The 24,357-nt window shown below is 52.7% G+C and overlaps 1 protein-coding gene across 3 annotated transcripts; it reads right to left on the reverse strand.

Moving 5' to 3' along the window:
* Window positions 1-369: 369 nt before the first annotated feature.
* On the reverse strand, window positions 370-23,633 carry SLC43A3 (solute carrier family 43 member 3). 3 transcript variants are annotated; one of them, XM_072758975.1, is made up of 13 exons: window positions 23,475-23,633; window positions 22,171-22,537; window positions 21,804-21,933; window positions 14,452-14,498; window positions 13,013-13,089; window positions 12,699-12,791; window positions 9,927-10,066; window positions 8,534-8,631; window positions 7,388-7,561; window positions 7,053-7,172; window positions 2,574-2,760; window positions 1,826-1,949; window positions 370-1,034 (listed from the first exon to the last, which is right to left on the reverse strand). In XM_072758975.1, exons 2-13 carry the CDS (start codon window positions 22,352-22,354, stop codon window positions 933-935), a joined length of 1,476 nt encoding a protein of 491 aa, XP_072615076.1. In that variant the 5' UTR covers window positions 22,355-22,537; window positions 23,475-23,633; the 3' UTR covers window positions 370-932. The 3 variants fall into 3 exon arrangements, with proteins under 3 accessions (XP_072615076.1, XP_072615074.1, XP_072615075.1); XM_072758973.1 differs by lacking the exon at window positions 23,475-23,633 and adding an exon at window positions 23,058-23,156; XM_072758974.1 differs by lacking the exon at window positions 23,475-23,633 and adding an exon at window positions 22,777-22,963.
* Window positions 23,634-24,357: the final 724 nt, after the last annotated feature.

Consider the following 24,357-nt stretch of genomic DNA (forward strand, 5'->3'; position numbering starts at 1 on the left):
AGCCAGATTTCTCCGCTCCGCTCCCACATCCACTCCCAGGCTGGAGCACCCTCAGGGATGTACAAGCATGCACACACACACACACACACACACACTCAGATGCGTGTACAGGCACACACATACCTACGTGCACAGACACACTCAGGCGTGTGCATGTACACACTCAGGCACATGCACACACACACACACTCAAAGCATGCACACACATGTTCAGGTGCGTGTGCATGCACACACACACTTAGGCGCGTGCACAGGCACACACGTACTTGCACACACGCGCACATACACACTCAGGCGTGTGCACGCACACACTCAGGCACGCGCACAGGCACACTCATACACACAGCCCAAAGCCTAGAGAGCCACACCTTCAGCAGAAAGGCTTTATTTTTCTCTAAGATTAATCCCCCAGAGACACGTTTTCTATGATGCCCAAAGTAAAGAATAGAGGGAGCCACTTTGAATAGAGGGAGCCACCTCAAAATGCTGGGCGTTATAGCCAAGGTCATGACAACCCCACTCTTCACCTGGAAGCTCACCTGGCACGAGGGGCTCGGCACACACAGGCATCACAGCCAAAGAGGTCCAAAGAAGTAGGTGACATACTTCCCCCCTCATCACATCACCTCCCCTGAACCAAGTGTCTACCAATGTCACGTGTTTCCTGCTCCGAAACTAAGACCCTCCATGGGCCTTTGCTCCGGGTCTATAGGACAGCAATCAGCATGGCACCTGAGCATCTTTTCTTGCTAACCCAAGTATCACCTAGCTGTTAACTAGTTCTTTTTTTTTTTTTTAAAGAAAAGAAAAAGTAATGGCTAATTAATACAAGAAGCCCAGGCAGGCCAAGTGCTCCTAGATGTGGGGTCCTCACAGGTGGGGAAAGATGAGCAAAGACAGCGTCCTCTCGGCTGGAAAGCAGAGCTTCTGAGCTAGGCAGTTGCACCAGGGCTCCTTTCCCGCCGGCACTCCCAGTACACCATAAAGGGATGGACGAAGGTCAAGACGGTGGCAAGCACCAGCGTCACGTTCACCTGAGGGTGGGAGGGGGGAGGTGAGGTCCAGAACTCTGAACCGCAGCCACCACCCACAAGGCAGCCAGAATTCCACCAGGAGTGGCCTCTACTTTCTCCTCAGACACTCAGAGTGCCCCGGGGGCAAGACCTCAGTTATTGTTCACTCTGCCCTGCAGAGCAGGGCAGGAGAGGAATACTGTGCCCATTTCCTAGATGAAGAAACAGAGGTCTTGAGAGCACTTACTGCAGGCAGGAAACATCTTTAAAGTCTTAGATTCTCCTTTGGAATTTTTGAGAATTTTACATCCTCCTCCATAATATGTCCATTTGTTTCCACACACATAACAAATATTTTCTCCCCGGGGCGCCTGGGTGGCTCAGTGGTTGAGTGTCTGCCTTTGGCTCAGGGTGTGACCCTGGGGTCCTGGGATTGAGGACCTGCTTCTCCCTCTGCCTATGTCTCTATCTCTCTCTCTGTCTCTCGTGAATAAATAAAATCCTTAACAACAAAAATATATATATTTATATATAAATATTTTCTCCCTGAACCTCTAATGCTGTGGACTCTCTTGGAAGCCATGCCATGCTAGTCCTGCAGTTTCGAGTACCCTGGCCATTACGCAGGGTACTCTGCTTACCCCAGTTTGAGAAATCAGACCAAGGATGTACCCAGATGCAGAAATAGTCCTGCAGGAACCATCTCAGCCAGATTTGGGGCGCCCCCTGCTGGGGCCCCACTAGGCCACCCCAATCCAGATGTCCTCTCTGGTCCAAGGCCAGGGCCACACCCCCAGCACCCAAGTACTCACGTAGAGCGGGTCATTCTGCAGGGGACCCTTGATGAAGGTGAAGATAGGGAACTGGAGCAGAGAGACAATAGCTGATAAGGCCATCACCAGCCCAAAGAGCTTCCCAAAGTGCTCCGAAGGGAAACTGGGGAGAGAGGCAAACCGGGTTCCAGTGAGCTCCCTCCAGGAGGGGCCCGGCCATGGTGGGCCTGTGTCAGCCCCTTGCTCCCAGGTCCCCCATCCTAGGCCTGGCTTCACCCTCCCACACAGCCCTTCCCCCTCCACCTTTGCTCGAGCCACAAAGCACAGAGAAGGCACTGTGCGGGGACCCCGACACAGGTGGGCCTGGAGAGGTCTCAAAGAAAAGACGGACAATGAGCCAATCTGTGCTGTGCTGGACCATGAGGACACAGCAAACAGAAGCAAGAACAGAGTGCCGAGAAAGGAAGGAAAGAAGAAAAGAAGGAAGACTCTTTCTGGTCTCCCCGGGACAGCTGAACCAGAAGTGGGCCTTGGAGGCTGAATAGGAGTTCACCAGGGAGATAGGAGAGGCCGAGAGGAGGGCCCCTACAAAGCCTCAAGTTGGTGAATGTTCTATCCCTCCCGCCAGCCTCTGCCTCTACCTCACTGTCTACACCTGCTCCAGGACCCTGCCTCCCTCACTGGAGCACCGCAGGCCCATCCTCACCTCCTGACTTCTTTACCTCCCGTGCACGTCCCTTTGCGCCTGCGTGTCCCCGGTGGGGTCAGGCAGCCCAGGCCCACTTACGCCAGGGTGAGGAAGGCGGCATTGCCCCCATACAGGAAGGAGCGGCTGATCACTTGCAGGATGAACGTGACATACTGGAGGGGCAGCACGGGCACCGAGGCACAGAGGGCGAAGCCCAGGCATAGCAGGGACGTCAGGGCCAGAGAAGGCACCGCCGAGCGGAGGGCCACCGTCATGGCCGAGGACCCTGGTCCAAAGGGAGGAAGGGGCTGCGTGGAGGCGAGCACGGTGGAGGGCAGAGAGAAGGGGCTGAGCCACCGTCCACCGACCCCCCCCAGCCAAATCCCAGCCTCCCACACGCTCATCTCCTATCCGTGCCAAACGGTGGATCATCCACCCCCTAAATGCCATTCAAATGCATCCACCGCTCTCCACCCTCCCCACTCAGCCAGCTGCAGGCCTCCACCAGTGCACGCCTGGGTTGTGACAATGTGTGACAATGGCCTCCTACCACCGGCCACATGCTCCGGCCCCTCCAGCCCACAGCCAGGTATGCTGCAGAGCGCTGGAGGTGGGGGGGGGGGGCAGGAGACCACAAACAGCCCCCCACCAGCCGCCACTCAGGCCAGGCTGCACCAACATCCATCTGCAGCCACACCAAAGAGGAAGGGAGGGAAGGACAGCCAGCCTTCACTATCGCCTGCAGCAATAACATTGTTACTAATAGTATCAATACTGGAAGCCAGACATCGTGCAGTAAACACATTTTTAAAATACTAGATACATGTACGTGTACATGTGTACATCCTGTGCGGCATATAGCATACCTACACACAGCGTCTGTATACAGCACTGTTAGGGACTACTATCTTCAGAGGAAAGGAGACACAGATATAAAGCCAAGGAAATAAACTCGGATTTAAAATACCAGTACATTCAAAAAATAAAAATAAAATAAAATAAAATAAAATACCAGTACAGGGTAGCCCGGGCTTAGCATCGCCTTCAGCTGAGGGCGTGATCCTGGAGACCCGGGATCGAGTCCCATGTTGGGCTCCCGGCATGGAGCCTGCTTCTCACTCTGCCTGTGTCTCTGCCTCTCTCTCTCTCTCTCTCTTTCTGTGTGTGTGTGTGTGTGTGTGTGTGTGTGTGTATCTCTCATGAATAAATAAATTAAATATTTAAAAAATAAAATAAAGAAAGAAAAAGAAAAATCAGTCCATCTTGGGCTCAGTTGCTTAGGTCTGCCTTCAGCTCAGGTCATGATCCCAGGTCTTGGGATGAAGCCCCACATCAGGCTCCCTGCTCCTTGGGGTCTGCTTCTCCCTCTCCCTATGCTACTCCCCTGGCTTGTGCTCTCTCTCTCAAATACATAAAAATCTTAATAAAATAAAATATCAGTAATCTTACCTATATCCAAGGCCTAAAAGCAGAGATGACCCAAGAGAATTAGACACCCTGGCATCCAGATTGCAGTCTTTATTTTTTTTTTAAGATTTTATTTATTTATTCATGAGAGACACAGAGACACAGGCAGAGGGAGAAGCAGGCTTCATGCAGGGAGCCTGATGCAGGACTCGATCCTGGGACCACGGGATCATGCCTTGAGTGAAAGGCAGACGTTCAACCACTGAGCCACCCAGGCGTCCCAAGATTGCAGTCTTTAAATACCATTTCTGACTTAAAGGGACCCAGGATTACTTGGAGAAACAGCTGTTCCAGGGCAGGAAATATACCCCTTGAAACAGCCCCAAACATCTCACTGTGCTGGAAAATGAGACAAATAAGACATTCTCTAAACTTGATGGTGTTGTGTTAAAGCACGCCGATTCTCCATCAGTAAAGTTCCCAATAACCAAAGATGGATTGATTTGAGCACATAGAAGATTCAAGATGGAAATGGATTGGAAGCCATCAAAAATATATATATAATGAGACTTTAAAAGAGAAACAACATGAGGGGACACCGGGGTGGTTCAGTCTGTTAATCGTCTAACTCTTGGGTTTCTGCTCAGATCATGATGATCTTGGGGTCATGAGATCCAGGCCGAGGGACTCCACACTCAGCATGGAGTCTGCTTGAGATTCTCTCTCTCTCCCTCCCTCTCTCCACCCTCCCCTCCCCACACTCCCATGCTGCCTCCCTCTCTAAAATAAATAAATCTTAAAACAGCAAAAAGAATAACAATAAAGAGAAACGACATGAAAAAGTAAATCAATTAAATTAAGTAAAAGAGAAACGACAAGTCATCCCCCCTGGAGGTTGCTAAGGCACCAAGTCATTCTGAAACTGGCACATGGAAGAAAAAAACCAAGCACTTATTTCAGGGCATAAGGTAGTCAATGAGGGAAAGCTTTTCTTTCTAGAGGAACTCTAGCAATTAAAAGCAGAAGGAAAGACAGAAAGAGACAAATGTCCATTTTGCAACCCTAATGAAATAATGGATCCCAGCAGTGATCACCCAGAGCTACTAAAATCATTACCCGTGCAGCTGATGGGAAACTCTGTACCGAGTGGATCAGAATGACAGCGTCTGGACCCACTAATCAATCCTAACATCGTAAGCACAGGGACAGCTGGTGCCGGGGGCCCCGCCGCCCAGAGCCAGAGGACGCCCGCCGCTCCACCTCTAAGGCGCGCTCGCCAAAAAATACTCAACTGCCTCTCCTCAAGCCTCCAATCTGCCTGTTTACGGAAAATACCCAATCAGAAACATTTTTAAGTGACACCAAAGGATGTCAAACCCAATCTGGGAGAAATCTGACAGAACAAATGACCCAGTTTCTTCAACAAATAAACCACCAGAAAAACAAAAGGTAGGGGGGAGGCGAAGGGACGCAGAGATTGAAGATCTAGGAAGGCCCGCAGTCAAATCCACAGTGTAGACCCTGTGTGCATCCTCGTGGGAACAGACTCACCGTGAAAAGGAGTTTCTGAGACAACTGGGGAAATCTGAACGGCAGGTTAGATGGTATTAGGAAATTACTGGTTTTGAGGACACCTAGGTGGCTTAGTGTTTGAGCTTCTGCCTTTGGCTCAGAGCGTGATCCTGGGGTGCTGGGATGGAGTCCCCCACCGGGCTCCCCACAGGGAGCCTGCTCCTCCTTCTGCCTGTGTCTCTGCCTCTCTCTGTGTGTCTCTCATGAATAAATAAATAAAATCTCTTTAAAAAAAGAAATTACTGGCTTTGGGGGTGATAATGATATGATGGTGATATTTAAATTAGAAGGGCCTTATTTGTGAGAGACACAGACTGAAGTATTTACAGATGAAATTGTCTGATGCCTGCAATCTGTCTTAAAATACCCCAGTAGGGGTAGGAGCAGCAGCGCCGGGGAAGGGGCGACCTCAGCGCCCCTCTGTTCAACCAGGTAGGTCCGAGGGTCACGTCCACTCTCCGAGGCACAGGCACGGCTGCCTCTGCCCCTTCCCTCCTCTCCCCACTTCAGCACTGTCTCCTCTGCACCCCAGCCCAGCCCAAATTCCTGTCTGGGATTCCTCAGATTCCTCACTCTAGCTCGCTCCTCACCACCCTGACCCCACTATATTCTTGGGCCCTCCTCTTCATCTCCCCACTTCTTGCTCATCCTTCAGGCCTCCACTTTGAAGCCACTTCCTCCAGGAAGCCTTCCAGAACATCAAGGCCATCCTCACCCAAAAAAGGTGAAATGCCCCTTTTTTGTGTCTCCATCACCCCCTGTGAGCTGACTTCGCAGATGGTGATGCCTGATGACTTGCCCTTCTCTGTTCTCTAGACTGAGAAAGGTGTGAGAGCAAGGACCTAGCCGTCCGGTCCATGGTGGAGTCTGGAACTATGGCTGGCACGTAACTGACACTCAGTGACTAGTGGATGGATGGATGGATGGATGGATGGGTGGACAGATTGATGGACAGATGGATGGATGGACATGTGGACAGACGGGTGGACGGGTGGGTGGACAGTGGATGGACAGATAGACAGGTGGGTGGATGAACGGATGGATGGATGGATGGGTGGATGAAGGGATGGGTGGGTGGATGGTGGATGGATGGATGGACAGGTGGACAGGGACAGGTGGGTGGACAGGTAGGTGGATGGTAGATGGACAGGTGAGTGGACGGGTGGGTGGGTGGGTGGATAGGTGGATCGATGAGTGGGTGGGTGGATGGGTGGACAGGTGGGTGGATGGATGAATGAATGGGTGGATAGATGGGTGGATGGATTGGTGGATAGGTGGAAGGATGAATGGGTGGACGGCTAGGTGGGTGGGTAGATGGGTGAATGGGTGGACAGGTGGATGGACAGGTGGGTGGACGGTGGACAGGTGAGTGGATGGATGGGTGGATAGATGGATGGATGGATGGGTAGATGGGTGGACGGGTGACCGGGTGGGTGGACAGGTGGATGAACGGGTAGACAGGTGGGTGGATGGTTGGGTGGGTGGATGGGTGGATGGATGCACATAGAAAGGATCAAGAACAAAAGAGAAAGTGGCTCTGGCTGTGAATGAAGGTTCCTCCCCTCCTGGTCCCCCAACCCTCTGTGCCCCAGGCCTCACCTGTGCTTTTCGCTTCCTTCTGGTACTTCTGCTTGAGCCGGTCCATGAGCAGGCCATTCCAGGGCGCACAGAGCACCCCAAAGAACTGAGTGATGGCGAAGGCATTTGTGTAGGTGCTCACTGCAGAGGGCAAAGGGGGGCTAGGTGGTAAGAAATTTCAGCACTGCCTTCCAGGGGAGGACTCTCCCAGCCCGCCCTTGCCCTGCCTGTCTCTCCTCCCTGAACCTCTGCTCAGACCTTGCTCCGGACCACAAAGCCCTGCTGCGCTCAGAACCCCGGCCTCATGGTTCCGAGTGCCCAGCTGGGATGCAAAGGTAGGCTGCCCCACCACATACCTAGTGCTCTGTCACCCCCGGCCAGGTTGGTGAGCAGAGAGTTGAGGGTGCCGATGAAGAGGTAGTGCCACAACTGTATCACGGACAGCCACACCAGATGCCAGGCAAAGCGCTGTGAAAGCGCGTAGCTCCAGAAAGAGCGGGGCTCCTGCTGCTGCTCTGGTCCTGGGGTCTCTGATGGGGAGGAAGGATCTGGGCGTGAGTTCCAAGAAGTAGGGGAATGTAGAAGGCTCACAGGACCGTCCTCTATGGAGCGAGCTCACCTCCTCTTGCCTCCCAGACCGCATATGGTGTGTTCTCAGAGCTGCCTGTACCCAGCTTGTCCCACCTCTACAGCTTGGTTACGCGGCCTCACCAGCCTGAAGGACCCAGGTCCTCCTGTCTGCTGACACCCCATCTGTCTTCCACAGCTTGGACTCAGTGACACTGCTTGTAGCAGCACTTTCTCAACCAGGACAGTGGAGAGAAGGACAAGGAGAAGAGAGTGTGGACGTTGGAGGTGAGGGGAGGGTTAGTGCAGCCCACTCACTGTCTCAGCTACTCCATGCCCCGTCCCTTGCCGTCCACACCAGGATCCTGAGTCGGTTCTAGAAACCGCAGCCTAACTCCTTGCTCAGAGTCTAGGTGGGACGTGAATGACGTGTCCTGTTCCTCATCCAGGGCTGACCAGTTTGATCACATTCCCTGGGACACAGACCGGCTGTTATGTCTAGTCTGGGGCCCCCTGAGGCATCCAGGTCCTTCTCTTCCCTGGAGCCCGGCAAGTGCATGTTTCCTTTGATTTTTGTGAGCTTCCCAAAACCCTGTTCTTGCTTGGACCTTGCCAGCAGTGGGTTTGTGACATGTGTAACCACAGACCCAGAACAGACAGAGGAGGGAAAGGAGGCAGGGCATGGGGAGCGGGTATGACAGGCCAAGGAGAGAAAAAGGAGGGATGGAGAGTGAAGATACAGAAGTCCCGACCCTCTGTGGACCCTCCAGAAAAGGGCGGGTAGGGGGTCGAGAAGACCCTGTGGGTCCTCCGATGGCCTTTGCCTGACTCTGCATCTCCAGGGCTGCTGCGGTGGCAGAGAACCTGGACTCTAGGGGGGGGTTCGGGGAGAAGTCAGACGCTGAAGGGCGGATGGGGAAGCTAGCGGGGCTCACCTTCCTTTGCTGGTGGCACCTCCTTGGACCCCATCTCCAGCTTCTCGGACTCGGCTGTGCTGTTCTCTCTCGCCATGGTGTCCTTCCCGGAGCACAGGCTATGGACACAGAAGCCCCCAGCCCAAGCCGAGCACTGTGAGCTGAGGCGGAGATGCAGTCCACAGGGGACAGCACAGGGGCTCCCAGAGTTCACCTGGAGACACCTTTCAACAGCCCTCATGCCCAGGCCACAGCCCAGACCAGTGAAATCAGAATGTCTGGGCACAGGAGCCAGGCTTCTATATATATATATATATATATTAAGATTTATTTATTTTAGAGAGAGAACACGAGCAGGGGGAGGGGCAGAGGGAGAAGGAGACTCCTCGCTGAGCAGGGAGCCCGACACAGAGCTTCATCTCATGACCTGAGCCGAAATCAAGAGTCAGACGCCCAACCATCTGACACACCCAGGTGCCTCCACCCCCCCCCCCCCCACCTAGCTTCCATATTCTTTAAAGCTCTCCAGTGATTCTCTTATGCAGCAAAGTTTGGGAACCACCAGAAGCGTGGGAAGAGTTGGCCAGGCCCAGGTTCGCATCCTAGCTCTGCCTCCCCCTAGCTATGGAGACATGGCTCAGACTGAGCCCTGCTGAGCCTCTTTTTCTCATTTGGAAAACAGAGACAAGGATATTCATCTGAGAGGATAATTGCGCAATGAAATCAGAGGGCACATGGCCAAACAGTAAGCGAGCAACACATCAATGCCTCCCCACCCCCCATGGTGCTGACTGCAAAACCAGTCACATTGCTTCACCTCCCCTGTTCTCCGACCTCTGCAATGGGATCCTGCAGCTCTGACCGGTCCTCCCACCCCTGCATCTGGGCTAGCTTGTGAGCTGTTTCCGCCAAGACAACGCAGCAGAACTGGGCCAATTCTGAGAAACTCTGTGCACATCTGCACCGTTTCTTAGAGCCCCGGTGCTAGCCTACTGGAGGACAAGAGCCCTGTGACCCAGATATCTTTGTCACCCTGAGTGACTGCCAGACACACCCCATGTGAGGGATGCCATCCTCACCAGCCAGCCCCTGCCGTAGCCAGCCCACACCAGCTCAGCAGACGACCAGAGGCAGGAGAGCCCTGGCCACACCCTCCAAATCCATCTCTGATCAGCAGAACCAGCCAGCTACCCACAGACTCATGAAAAACAATAAATGGTTCATGTTTCTGACCACTGACTTTTGGAGTTGTTTGTTACGCAGCATCAGCTAGCCGATACACCCACAGCCTGGTCCTCCCGCCCTGTGATGGGTTTCCTCTGCTCTGCTAGCACCGCATATGTCCCACCCCTGGCTTCCCACCACAGGTCAGGTGGAGGGCTCTGGTTCACGGTCACCAGATCCCAGTCCTTACCCATAACTGTAGTTGGGGGGCAACGGATAGGGGATGTGGCCTCGGGGCATCAGGAGGAAAGTGCGCCCAACATGCCAGGCACTGCAGACCGAAATGAAGATGAAAGAAGCCCGGAGGCTGACACCCTGTTCATAAAGTAGCTGTGGGAGGAGGAGGGAAAAACAAAAACAAAAACAAAAACCTCAGCACAACAGCCCTGTTTGTGGCAACATGATTCCCAACATCCAAAAGGTAGAAGCAAACCAAAGGTCCATTTGCAGATAAATGGGGAAACAAACTGGGGCAACGGGATGCCATTCCTGAGAGAGGAGGGGGGTCCTGCACAGGTTATGACAGGGATAAATTTGAGGACATCAGCCAGGCACGAAGGGATCAACACTGCACGCTTCCGCCGAGCAGTCCAAGTCATAGAAACAGAAAACAGAACCGTGCTTGCGGGGGGCTGGGGTGGGGGGACAGGAAGTCACTGTTTAATGGGCACTGAGTTTCTGTTTTGGAGGTTGTAAACACTCCTGGAGATGGATAGTGGTCATGGTTGCACAACAATGTGAAGGACCTTAATCCACTAAACTGTACCCTTAAAAGTAGTTCAGATGGTAAATTTTATGTTCTCTGTATTTTACCCAACAGAAAAGTCTGTGTAAGAAGCAGGGCCTGGACAATAGCCAAACTGTGGAAGGAGCCTCGGTGTCCATCGAAAGATGAATGGATAAAGAAGATGTGGTTTATGTATACAATGGAATATTCCTCAGCCATTAGAAACGACACATACCCACCATTTGCTTCAATGTGGATGGAACTGGAGGGTATTATGCTGAGTGAAGTAAGTCAGTCAGAGAAGGACAAACAGTATATGTTCTCATTCATTTGGGGAATATAATAATAGTGAAAGGGAATATAAAGGAAGGGAGAAGAAATGGGTAGGAAATATCAGGAAGGGAGACAGAACATAAAGACTCCTAACTCTGGGAAACGAACTAGGGGTGGTGGAAGGGGAGGAGGGCGGGGGGTGGGGGTGAATGGGTGATGGGCACTGAGGGGGACACTTGACGGGAGGAGCACTGGGTGTTATTCTGTATGTTGGTAAATTGAACACCAATAAAAATTATTTAAAAAAAAAAAAAAAAGAAGCAGGGACTGGAACCCCCAGCCTGTAACAGGCTCCCGCCCTCCATCCTGAACGCTGATCAAGGATTCCTGACACACACGCTCACCCTCACCCCACAGCTCAGTCAGCAATGGGCAGGGGGGTGCGGGGGGGGGGGAGCATTGTGTCACCCATCCCCCCAGCCTTATAGACTCTCCTCATGTGGCTTCTCCAAGACCTGCCAGCCCACTGCTTTTTCATCTTATTATTTTTTTAACAGCAGCCAAGGCCTTCTTCTCAAACAAAACTTCACACAGAAATTCAGCCTATGAAACACATCAGCAGGGAGCGACCCAGTCATCTTCCCTCTCATTCTCTTTGGGGACCAACATAATACCCCCAGAGAACCCTTCAAGGTTCCTTGACACCCAGTTTGAAAACCATTGATCTAGCCTACCTCCTCCTTTTTACAGAGGATCAAAGTGAGGTCCAGAGACATGCAACCAACTGCTCAAGGTCAGGGTCAGCAGCAGAAAGGTCGGAATAAACTAAGAACTAAGATCCTGCTCTGACACTGTCACTCTTTCCAACACTAAGGAGACAAGAGAGAAAGGGAGGCATATCCAGGGGAAGGAGAGGGAACCAGGAAAGGGGCTCTGGTATCAGTGGTAGAGAGGCTTAGTAAGCACCCCTGGGGCTCAGTCTCGGGATGGCCCTTTAAGCCAAGGTGTTTATGGGACTAAGCTAGCTAGTCTCAGGTCTGGTAGTGACTCCCAGAGATCCTCTTCTCCCCACCCCCATAGCTCATGGGCTGTGCCAGCCTCCTCTGACCTAACAAAGCCTGGAGGGAAGTCCCAAGTTGGGCACCTTCGGGTGTCAAGGACCCACACTCTCTTCATTCCTTCCACAGTCATCCTTAGTGTCCTGCAGCTGGTGGCCTCATAATCACAGCATGGCTACCATGACTCCAACTATCACATCTTCCCACCACAACATTCAAAAAGAAAAAAATGGGAAGGGGGACCAAGGAGAAAGGCTTTCTTTCTGCTCTTCTCACCTTCTATCAGGGAGGGGAAAATGTTCCCTGCACTCTTCTAGGATACACACCTTTCATCTCATTAACAAGGACTGGATAATATGACCACCTTTACCCATCACTAACAAAGGGGGCAGGGATTGCCCCAGTTGGCTTAGATCATTCAAGATTCATCCTCTGGGCTGAGCACCTCCAGATGGAATGATGAGCAATTCCACCTCCAGGTGGAATGGCTGTCAGGTGGCCACTAATAGCACTGGGACAGCTTCTCCCCCTCACCCCCCACATCAGCCTTGAGGAGAGCTGGATAGGCCTCTGTGTCTGCTTCTGTTGCTCCCACTGGCCACCTCTCACCTTCCTGTCCAGACCAGAAGCTCACAGGCAAAAACACTCCACCCCACAGGGCTCCCAGCCTCCGCCCAACACTGGCCTGAGGGCATCACAACCTCTCCCCAAAAATCCTACGTAGATGTAAAGAGCTTCATCACTACCAGGTGAGGCTCCAGAGCCAGACAGGCCTGGGCTCAAGTTCAAGTGTCATGTTTACAAGCTGCAGGAGGGCTAAAGGAAAGAAATCAGGCGAAGTTCACAAGACAAGTGCCTGCCACACAGAAGCGGGTGATAAATGCTGCTCGCTGGTGTTTCTTACCTTGATGACAAGGAAGACCGCCGAGGAGGAGTCAAACGCCCCGTTGTAGAGGGTGATGATGGTCGAGCGGTGTTTGCCAAAGAGGTTCCCAACCTGGAGAACATAGGAGTCACTCACTTCTTCCTGAGACGGTACTTCCTGTCCACGGGGCACGGGCCAGGCCCTCGTTGTACTCAGACCCACCTCATCCGAGGAGCTGCGGCCCTGGCTCGAGCCAGCCCCCCCTGGAGGTAGCCGATGCAGAGCAGTGCTTCTCTCTCCCTCCACCCGCCCCTACCTCCGGCCTGGGGCCTGGGGTCAGGGTGGGCTCCTACCTGCAGATTAGTGATGAGAAACAGGATGCCTCCGACAGTGAGCATGGGCATGGCCAGGAAGAGCAGCAGAGCCGAGTCTGGGACAATCAGAGACAGAGGAGGGGTGGAGTCCTAGTGGAACCCAAACACGGAGCCCCACACTCTGGCTCCCACCGGCTCCCAAATTCCAACAATCCTGCACTTCTATCTGGCCCCAGTTCTCGCCAGCCTTCTAGCATCCTTTGAGGACCTTAAGAGAGTAGTCAGGGCTACGCCAAATGTCCCTGCAGGGGGACCCTACAGAAGTCTCCTGAACCACCTTCCTCCCCCCCATAGGCGCTCCTCGGTCCGCAGCAGGCCTGCATGTCCACAGGGAGAGGCAAGACTCAAAGTGAAGCCACTGCTGCCTCTCCTCACTAAACCACAAGCAGCCCCTCCGTTCACGCTTGACACTGTTTGGGAGGGAAGCCTGGCTCCGGCCCCAAGCGCAGCCTCTAATTCACTGCAGGACTTTGAGCTGGATTCTGAGTCTGTGACTCGGTCACCTGGTCTGTTAAATGGGAATAACAGTCCTTGCTCTTCCTATCTCATGGGGTGCTGTGAGATCCGAGCAAGAAACAGCCATGGATTGTGTTTCCCTGGTCCATTAAACTCAGAGCACCTCCTCTGTGCCAGGCACCATGCTTGGCCAGCGGAACCAAGACACCAGGAAAGAACGCTCCCCACTGTGGGTCTTGGCAAGGCATCTCTCTCCCGCCTGTCTTCTCTACACAATGGAAGGAGGAGAATGAACCGGGCTGAAATTCCCAGACTTTGAGAGATTTCCACGTTCATGAACCAGTAATATTTGAAACAAAAACTTTTGACTGCAATAGGACTGTCGACTTTTGCCCCACTAATTGAGGATACTTTCAAAAACAACCATCCTTCATACTCTCATTCTGCTTTTAAAAAGAGAACACAGGGGATCCCTGGGTGGCGCAGCGGTTTGGCGCCTGCCTTTGGCCCAGGGCGCGATCCTGGAGACCCGGGATCGAATCCCACATCGGGCTCCCGGTGCATGGAGCCTGCTTCTCCCTCTGCCTGTGTCTCTGCCTCTCTCTCTCTCTCTGTGACTATCATAAATAAATAAAGATTTAAAAAAAAAAAAGTTTAAAAAGAGAACACATAAAAAATTTTTTTTAAAAAGAGAACACATTAACACATACAAAAGGAAGGATGTAAGCTTTCGAATAAATTCTCTCTGAAGCAACCCCTTCACTGTCATTTTTTGCATTTCTCAGTAACTACACTGGTTTCACCGACTAGCAACAACTCCCCCAAAGATTCTCTCAAGCTCAAAGCCTGGGGGATCTCTGAACAATGGTGGGGGTCAGGGTGTCCTGCCCATCACCTCTGCACCTGCCTCACTACCAGGTGCCCCTGCCTTGTGTCCCTCCCACCCACCTGACAGCACTCACCTGCAGAGGTGAAGGCTATGGTGAGTGTGGCGGTGGTGTACAGAAATCTGAAACATACAACGAGAGATGGAAAATGTTGTCAAAAGGGCAGAGCAGATAGAGCCAAGGCGCTCCCACTTGGGGTCCCAACAGCCAATTCCTTGGAGAAAAGGATTAGTGCCTGGTCTACAAAGCAAAGCTTTGAGTTCTAATTCCTCCTCGCTGTGTGGCCTCGGGTAAGGCACTGCCCTTCTCTGGGCCTCAGCAGCCTTTTCTAGAAAAGGAAATGATTGGACAGATGTAGAAATCCCAGGGTGCTATGATGTCAGGACTGCAATCCCAAGGTTATGGGGACCTCTTAACAGTTTGGGAATCTCACAAGGCATGGGGTAATAGAAGCAGTGCCCAAGTGTGATATTCTGATTTATAATAGGAAATATCTGTTTGCCCCTTGTCCCCAGTGCCTGACAGAAGGCTCCTGAAATCCCTGTAAAGTCTTCAGTGATAAGAGCACTAAGAGCATCTTTGTTCTGATCAGGTGACTCTGGGCTCCTGGATGGCTCCTGATTAGGCCCATCACCAGAAAGACCTAGCCACAATTAGAAACTTGGAATTTCCAGCCCACCCACCCCCACTTTTGCAAAAGGGAAAGAGGCTGGAAATGGTTAATAACAAGCCTACCTGAGGACAGCTTCCAGGCTGGTGTATACAACCACATGCCAGGAGGATGATATACCCCAGACGCCACCAGGACAAAAGGTTTAGTCCTATGCACTGAACCTTCCCAGACTTCACTCTACATATCTCCTCATCTGGCTATTTATCTGTATCCTTTATCATATCCTTTAACAGACTGGTAAACACAAGCAAATGTTTCCTTGAGTTCTGTGAGTTGTTCTAGAAAATAATCCAATCCAAGGGAAAGGAAGTCATGGGAACTTCAGGTTTGTAGCCAAGCCAGACCAAAGTTGTGGGTAACCTGAGGACCTACCACCTGTGACTGGCATCTGAAGTGGGGGCCGTCTCATGGGACCCAGCCCTCAACCTGTAGGATCTAAGGCTCTCTCCTGGTAGAAGGCATCAGAACTGAGTTGCACTGTAGGACACCCAGCTGGTGTCACAGAACCGTGTGGGGTGGGGAGACTCCACGCACATGTGGTGAGTGGATATATCAGAAGTAGAGTCTTCTGTTGAAAGTCAAGGAGAGGGCAGCCCAGGTGGCTCAGCGGTTTAGCGCCGCCTTCAACCCAGGGCCTGATCCTGGAGACCTGGGATCGAGTCCCATGTTGGGCTCCCTGCATGGAGCCTGCTTCTCCTTCTGCCTGTGTCTCTGTCTCTGTCTCTCTCTATCTCTCATGAATAAATAAATTAAAAACCTTTTTTTAAAAAAGGAATAAAAAAATTTTTAAAAGAAAGTCAAGGAGAACTGCGAGAGGAGATATGTAGGATTTCCCAATATTGTTGGGGTCAGTAAAGTGGGATTTGCTAGAATGGCTCAGGCTCAAAGAGGCATGTGCTTCGAGAAAAGAAAGGGGATGAAGAGCCCCTGGCTCCTGGGTGGCCATGTGGTGACCCATCGGGTGGGGCAGCAGGTGCATGGCCACCATCGACTAGAGGGAAAAGTCACCAGTTTGGAAATCAGAAATGGATCCACCTCCCGGGAAGCAGGTCCAGGGGATCCACAGAAGTGCAAACTAATAAGCAAATGCCAAAAGATACAAGCTCAAGGTCACCGCGATCCATAATAGCTAAAACAAAATTAAAAGAGAGCGCCAGGTCAGACATGCATGCTAGACCAAGGTCAGACCTGGGTTAGTCTGGGCTTTGGCCATTACCCTCGAAGTCACCCCCAAGGGGAAAATAGGCAGGAGCAACAGAGAGTGTCTCTAAGACTTCTGGTCCCCAAGGAGGTAGTCAGTGTGGGAGGAGGACGAAACTGAACCCGGGGTGGGCGGGGGGGGGGGATGGTGAGGTGTTGCTACATTTTGGTTTTGTGAATGGATATCCTCAGCTTCCCAGAGAACCCTTCCTGCAACAAAGGGGGACAGTGGCCACTTTGTGGGCTGTGTCTCGGGTTCTGAACGCTGCAGAGTGTCAAGCTCATCTGGGTTGATGCAGGACCTGGAGCTCACTATGCAACAGTCACACATGGCCGCGCGTGATCCACACACACACAGGAGGTTACGCTTGGCCTGGACTGCAGCCACTGTAAGGTCCATGTCCCCCTCCAAAGGGAACATCCCAGATGGAGCAGCCTAGACGCTTTCCACGCCAGCCCTGTGCGCATGGCTTGACGGCGACCTGCGCCCAGGTCACAGGAGATGCTGTGGCGAAGGGGGGCCCTTACATGCAGGCACCCCATTAAAACCCACTGCCGCAAAAGGGAAAAAAACAGTTTGGGAAGGCTTACTGAATTTGCCGGCTCAGTTTCCCCTCCTGGGTCTTAGAGATGCTAATAATTATATTATGTTAATTAACAAAAGAATGGGGACAGGCAAGAGACTGGTCTCAGGAGGGTAGAAACTTTTCAACGGTTATTAAAGAACAAGGTGAATAAAGTAACTATTGATGGGAGTGGAAGAGAGAGGAAACAGAGGAGAGTGGAGGGTTCACCTCCACTGGGTGGAAATCTCCAGGTTATAGAGATGTGGGATAAATGAAATGGACAGCTATCGGGTTTATTTAAAAAAAAAAAAAGTGTTGGGATCCCTGGGTGGCGCAGCGGTTTGGCGCCTGCCTTTGGCCCAGGGCGCGATCCTGGAGACCCGGGATCGAATCCCACATCGGGCTCCCAGCGCATGGAGCCTGCTTCTCCCTCTGCCTGTGTCTCTGCCTCTCTCTCTCTCTGTGTGACTATCATAAATAAATAAAAATTTAAAAAAAATAAAAAAAAAGTGTTAATAAATACAGCACTGCCGAAGGCTGGGTGGGCCAAGGGGACGCCTGCCCGCCCACAGCATTAAAGTGCTAGCAACCAAACCCAGTCTGTTTGTCCCCATTTCAAAAAAAAGAAAAAAGAGGGATCCCTGGGTGGCGCAGCGGTTTGGCGCCTGCCTTTGGCCCAGGGCGCGATCCTGGAGACCCGGGATCGAATCCCACGTCGGGCTTCCGGTGCATGGAGCCTGCTTCTCCCTCTGCCTGTGTCTCTGCTTCTCTCTCTCACTGTGTGCCTATCATAAATAAATAAAATTAAAAAAAAAAAAAAGAAAAAGAAAATTAAAAGCCAGAAGACAGAGAGATCACAATGAGAAACCCAACCAGCAATGGCTGGGGCCAGCGGTTGGGCAGATTCATCAGCTTTGAGGCTGCCAGGAGGCTGGGCTCCCTTGACACTACCCCTCACCTTGGCCCAGAGCTTTCTGCACCAGAGTGGGCAAAACGGGCAGGGGGTGGCGAAGTTTCCAGGGCTCCTTGACCAGGGGACCAAACTCCCTGGAATAGCCCAGACGCTGGCTTCAGGAAGTATGAATCTTCCTGGTTTTTGGAAGCCGGAAGGTTGAGACAAGCTCCCCAGAAAGAAGTTGTCTCCTTCCCCTGATGTTTCACGAAACTAGACACCCCGTCTGGTCCAGAACACTTCCCCTACCTAACGGTAGAAACCCCTTGCTGCCCACTCCTGAAGAGGCTGCTGGTACGAGGGTCAGGGTGGGGGCGCCCAGGGGGCTCAGCCAGTTAGGCCTCTGCCTTCAGCTCAGATCATGATCTCAGGGTCCCAGGATCAAGCCCCATGTCCTCTGGCTCCCTGCTCAGTGGGGAGTCTGCTCGTCCCTCTCCCTCTGCCCATCCCCCTGCCCCTTACTCTCTCTCTCTAATAAATAAAATCGTAAAAAAAAAAAAAAAAAAAAAGGAAGGTCAGGGTTACTGGAAGAAAGGGAAACGTTTATAGGAGAACTGGTACAATTGAAGAGGCTGTGGGAGGGGGCTGCCTCTTGGCTGCACAACTCTATATGGGGATGGACACCTCCCAGCTAGCACTGTGGGACAGGAGGCGGGTAAATCTGCCCTGCGTGTCAACTGGACTTGTGAAATGGGAGCCAGTGAGACCAGGGAGACCAGTGAGCCCAGGCAGAGTGGAAAAGAAGCCAGAATGCTGGTAAGGGACGAACTCTCGGCACAGTAACCCTCTGGGGAGCCCAAACTGGGCCTTATGGCAAAAGTCTGCAGTCACCTCCCAGCAACTGCAGGTAGCCTGGACAAGACCATTCCCATTTCCGGGGCATTTACTATCTTGCTATTGGACATTAATTGAATCCACACAGATAACTGAAGTACATAAAATGATCTTCAAACATGAAAGACTCACAATGTCTAGGATGATATCGGAGAAATGCTCTAACGGCGATGGCAATCCCCAGAAGAATTCCATGCTAAAAATAGCAATGGTTAGACAGGATCATGTTGCAGGGAGGAGTGAGGGTTGCAAGGAGGAGACACCATGAATGGGGAGGCTTTCGTCCCCTAGGACTGACTCTGGAATTCTACTGTCAGTTGGACAGCGTCCCTATAAGGAATCCTCGATTGGCCAATACAGAGCTCCTTGGCCATCCTCCAAGGCGAGTGGACACCACCACCCTGTTTGTATATGTGCTGCCGAAGCGAGCACACCACCACCCTGTTTGGAAGGCCACCACGCTGATCCAAAAAGTTAAAAACAGATCAGCTCAGTGGGCTGAATGGACTGAATGCCGCCGTCCTTGGAGAGCGGAAAGAAATCTACCATGGAAAAGGCCCCTACATTCGGGTTCTCACGGACCCCACACAGTGGCCAATGGCCACAGTGGTCTGGCCATTGGATCACAAAGGAGGGCGATAGAAACCTGGCCATACGAGGCACAGCCTATGGAAATCACTGTGACATTTGAGGGGTCCACTCAAATGGGAGAACTAGTACATTCAAATAGGCTTTATGTGAAGTGGTTGCCTCTCTTTTATCTGACTGTATTATGGGGGATTAACCTTGTGTCTGAGTGAGGAATGTTTCCCCTCTTAGAACTGTGGTTAGGGGACTTTGTGCAGGGGTCACAGGACCACAACAGCCACTATAAGGGCTGGAAGCAGGGGTGATTCATAAGCAAGAAACTAACTATGTTTTGAACCATTATGTTAAGGTTCCTAAGTGCCTGGTGGGGCAGGATGCACCTTCCCTCTATCTGCCAAAATTGGGACAAGCAAGGAATGCAGCTATCTTGCCTGGTGGGAAAGACAGCTGCTAGCTCTGCTAGGGCTTGTCCCACCTGAAAGGGAGTGGATTGAAGGGGAACCTGCTGGACGTGTATTCCAGACCAGCACAGTGCCCGAACCTAAAGTCCCCTCCAAAGGTGGAAGAGTTACAGTATGGACGGAGAGAAAGAAAATTCGAGAATAAGTGAATGAATAAGCGCATTCTATAATGAGGGAAATTCAGTATCACATGAGCACTTCGAAAGGCTCAGCAAAAGAGAAGATATTGTCTCTTTGCTCGATTATACCAGATGTCTGAAGGGTACAGGGATATATATCGCTGAGATCACTCCTGCTTTTGGAACCTGACAAGGTTGAACAGAAGCCTCTAAGCATAAATGGCCCTGGGAGACACTTTCAGATGGTATGTTGATGGACTGGATAGTTATTAATGACTCAATGTGTTTCTGTTAAGGCACCGGTACATTTGACCTTTAACTGCTTCTTCTAGGGAAGGAATCCATGTTCAAAGACCAGAGGCTGCGATGTGATATTGTGGTTTATACTAAAAAATACAGGACGCCTGGGTGGCCCAGTGGTTGGGCGTCTGCTTGGGCTCAGGTCCTGATCCCAGAGTCCAGGATTGAGTCCCACATCCGGCCCCCTGTAAGGAACCTGTTTCTCCCTCTGCCTATGTCTCTGCCTCTCTCTCTCTCTCTCTCTCTCTCTCTCTGTCTGTCTCTTGTAAATAATTTTTTTAAAAATCTTCATACTAAAAAATACATATTTGGTCTTTATCCTGGGTCCCTGATACAGGGCTCCTAAAACCCTTGTAAACTCCATGGTAAGAGCACTGGGTGCATTTTTTGTTCCAGTGGGGTGATTCTAGTAGGTTCCCAGGTGGCTCCCTGATGGGGATTGGTCACCAGAAAGACCAAGTCATAACTGGAAGTTTGGGACTTTTCCCACTCCCCTAGAGAGGGGAGAAGGGCTGGAAATGGTTAATAATTGATAGAGCTTACATGAAGAAGCCTCCATAAAATCCCCATAGGATGGGGCTCAGAGAGCTTCCAAATCTATATGCTTTCATCTCTATCCTTCATCATATCCTCTAATAAACCGGTAAACACAAGTGTTTCCCTGAGTTACGTGAGCTGTTCTACCAATAACCCAGTCCAAGAGGGACGAGCTCATGGGAACCTCTGATCTATAGCCAAGTCAGACAGAAGTTGTGGGTCACCTGGGGACCTACCAACTCGCAATCTGCATCTGAAGTGGGGGGCAGCCTTGTAGGACCCAGCCCTTAACCTGCAGGATCTGACTCACTCTCTCCAGGGAGATGGTGCCAGAATGGAGTTAAATTGTAAGACACCCAGCAGATGTCATGGAACTACTTGGTGCAGGGGAAACACCCACATATTGGGTAACCAGATGTGTCAGAAGTGAGGTGTTCTATGTGAAAGTTAAAGAGAAACCCAGTAAAGACCACGTTTTTCTTAACATACTAAGGCTGGAGAGGAGGAAGGAGACAAAAGAAGGGGTGAGAAGAAGAGGGGACAGGGAGTTCAAAGACCAAGAGAGACTGAAACTCATAAACACCCAATGGCTTCGAGAGCAGGAACTTGCTTTATCAGCCAGCCCTCCCTCTGAGGACTCATTTCCCATACATCTGCCAGGAGGCACCTGCTCTGGGTCCTATTAAGGCCTTGGCAGGTCTCTGCTTATTGCGGAAGCTGCCAGCTGCAGCGGTACCCTTTATGAATGAGATGAGTTCCTTGACCCTCGGTGAAGTCCCCACCATCTCTGCTCTAGTCAGGGGGTGGGGAAAGCCCACCATCAGGGATACCCAGGAGACCTTAGTCTGTCTCTGGGAAATGACATGGAGGGAGGGCATGACAATTAAGCCTGATGTAAGGCCTGGTAGGATCCCTGGTATGAAAGCAGAGTGACAATTTTCACTTCCACTATTTCAACCCAAGCATCCAGCCAGCCCTCACGGGAAGTAGGCCTGTGGGCTCCAGCTCAGTTTGAATACGCATCCATATGGAACAGAGGAAAAGGAAAGGGGAGCGAGAGTGCAGAGAAGAGGGTGGATCTAGACAGAGTCCACATCTGGGCTGCTTCTGACAGCTGCCCCTCCCTCAATGCACCGCCACTGCCAGGGGAATTCCTCTTGCCTATCTCTACCCAGGTGGAGCCTTTGGAAGACTTACATGGCTAGGAGACGGGCCACGGTGGTCTTGAATCTGTCAAAGATGAAGCCAGCAGGGAACGTCATGAAGTTGTTCATGAAGGACCCCAGGGTGAAGATGAGTGAGAACCTCTCATCCTGGGCTTTGCAGTCTGGAGGAGAGAAAGGGAGATCTCAGGGAGTCGTAATGTGACAGCCCCCATTGACCCCTCAGGGGCTGGTACTTCCCTCCCCAGGCACCTCGGAGACCAAGGCTGGGGAGTCAGTGAGGAGAGGCTGACACTCCTTTCCTCCCACCGCAGGCAGAGAGGCTAGCAGCAGGGTGGAGCCCTCCCACCCCTTCCTACTGCCTGGGAACCAGACTCTGCTTCCCTAGAGAAGCCTCTTACCAGCCGGCCCCGTGACATTGCCCATCAGCGGGTCCTCCGGTTTGCATAGCTCCTCAAAGTAATGCTCTGTTTTGAAGACAAACACCAGTGATGCCCAGCCGAAGAGGATTCCGGAAAAGCCAAGGCATTCCAGTAGCCCTGTCAGCAGGGTGGCCACTCGAAGGGGCAGACCCTGGCCTGGCATGGCCCGAGGTGGAGCCGATCCCCAAATCTCACTGGGGGCCTCCCCGGCTGACCACAGGAGCTTCAAGCGCTGGCCTTTGGGCACTTGGAAAATTCCTCTGGCAAGCCCTTCTGTTCAAGGAGGCTCTGGCTCTGGCTTTTCTCTGGCCTGGGCAAAAAGCAGCCGTGGGCAGTTCTCTGGATCCTGTAAAATCAAAGCAGAGGCCGCTTGGTCCAGGGAGCTTGTGGGAAAGGTAAAGGTGGACAAAGAGTCCTGGGAGGTGCAGAAAGGGGCCAGCTGTTCCAACAGCTGCACAAAGCCTCCCCACCCCACAACGGGCAGCATGTGGGGGACACACAAACTGAGCCCAGTCCTAGAGACTGACCACAAAAATAGAAACAGCGCTGAATGGGGGGGGGGGGGGGGGGGGGGCTGGTCCTCACGGTGTCAAAACAACCTGGCGAAGTTAGCTGTCTCGTTTTGTCCAGTTTACCCCACAAGGAATATAAAGGTCCAGAGAGGGTGTTGTCAACTTGCCCGAGGTCACATGGGCTGGGTAGTCACAGGCCAGTCTGCAGCCCAGAATATCCAAGTCCAACAGGGCCCTCCGTGACCTCCCGCGTGTCACCCGCTGCCGGAGGGGCCCCGCGCCCCCCTGCGCCCCCGCCCCAGCGCCCCCCCCGCGCCCCCCGCGCCCCCCTGCGCCCCCGCCCCAGCGCCCTACCCGCAGGCCTCCTCGCCGCCGGCCTCCCGCGCGCCTCGGGGATTCGCGCCTCCGCGCCCCTCCCAGCCCCGCCCTCGCCCCGCGCGTCCGGAAGGGCCCGACCCGGGGCGGCGTCGGGGGAGGCCCGCCCGCCTCCGCCCCCCGCCCCCCCGCCGCCCGCGCTTCCTCTCTCCCCGCCTCCCCGCCTGGCGCGCGCCCCGGGCCGGCGCTGGGATCGTCCCGTTATCTCCCCGCCACCCCAGCCGCGCCCGCTCTCCCGGCCCCTTCGCCTCTCCTCCTCCTCCCCCCTCCCCAACCAAACTCGCTTCAAAACCGTGGCTCGCAGGGGGAGACCCACGGAGAAGAGCCCGAAGGCCCAGCGCGCGGGGAGACGCGGCCACCTGCCCACGCCCGCGCGTCCTCCCGCAGGTGCCTCACCTCGCCCGCTTGGCAGGCCCCGGGGTGCACCTGTGCCCGCCAGCGCCAACCTCCGTCCTGATCTCAGGATCCCAGGGCTGCCAGCAAACCCCCAGCACAGAATCGGAGAGCCCCGGGCAGGACTCAACAGCTTTCCAGAACCGACCCCCCCCCACACACACACACACCCCGCCCTGGTGGGGTGCCCCTGCCTTTTCACCCACAAGGCTCCCTTTGATAACTCCCTGCCTCACCCCCAGCCCAGGTTCTGAAAGAACAGACTGTGTTGATTAAGTATTCATTCATTGCTCCATTTCTTATTAATCAAAGACATATATAATTGCCCATTGGAGCTTGTGATCAGCGTGAGAAAGGCAGCTGAACCAGCTGTGTTGTTATCATTCCAGCCCAGAGCAAGGGAGCTGACTGCTTCCTTGGCCTGTGAGGCCATTTCCCCCATTAAAAGCTGAGTTTGGGGGAGAGGTTCTTGCGTATCGCATGCAGTCTGCAGCCCTCCACACCCAGCCTTCTGGATGCCCCCTGGAGCCAGGGACTCATGCTATTCCAAGCCCACACTTCTTTTTGATGAGAAAGAAATGAGGTTAGAACAGTGGATGGCCAGAACCGGAGAGAATTTTCCAGATCTCTAGCACAGCACCCAGGGTAAAGAAATTGTGGTCACTAAAGGGACTGAGTGCATGGTGTAGGGGCACTCAGAGCTTGTACCCAGGTACAAGCACTTACACACTTACACAGCCCCGGGCAAGCTCTACCTGTAAGATGAGGACTGCAGTACTCTAATTACAATATTTGTCACAAAAGAAATATGAGGTGAGTTTATAAAGTCCTTGCATGTACGGTAGATAGTCGCCAGACTGCGGGTGGTACTGGGTTCTCCCGTTTC

Source organism: Vulpes vulpes, chromosome 5 (genome assembly GCF_048418805.1).
Source record: "Vulpes vulpes isolate BD-2025 chromosome 5, VulVul3, whole genome shotgun sequence".
NCBI classification, from domain to species: domain Eukaryota; kingdom Metazoa; phylum Chordata; class Mammalia; order Carnivora; family Canidae; genus Vulpes; species Vulpes vulpes.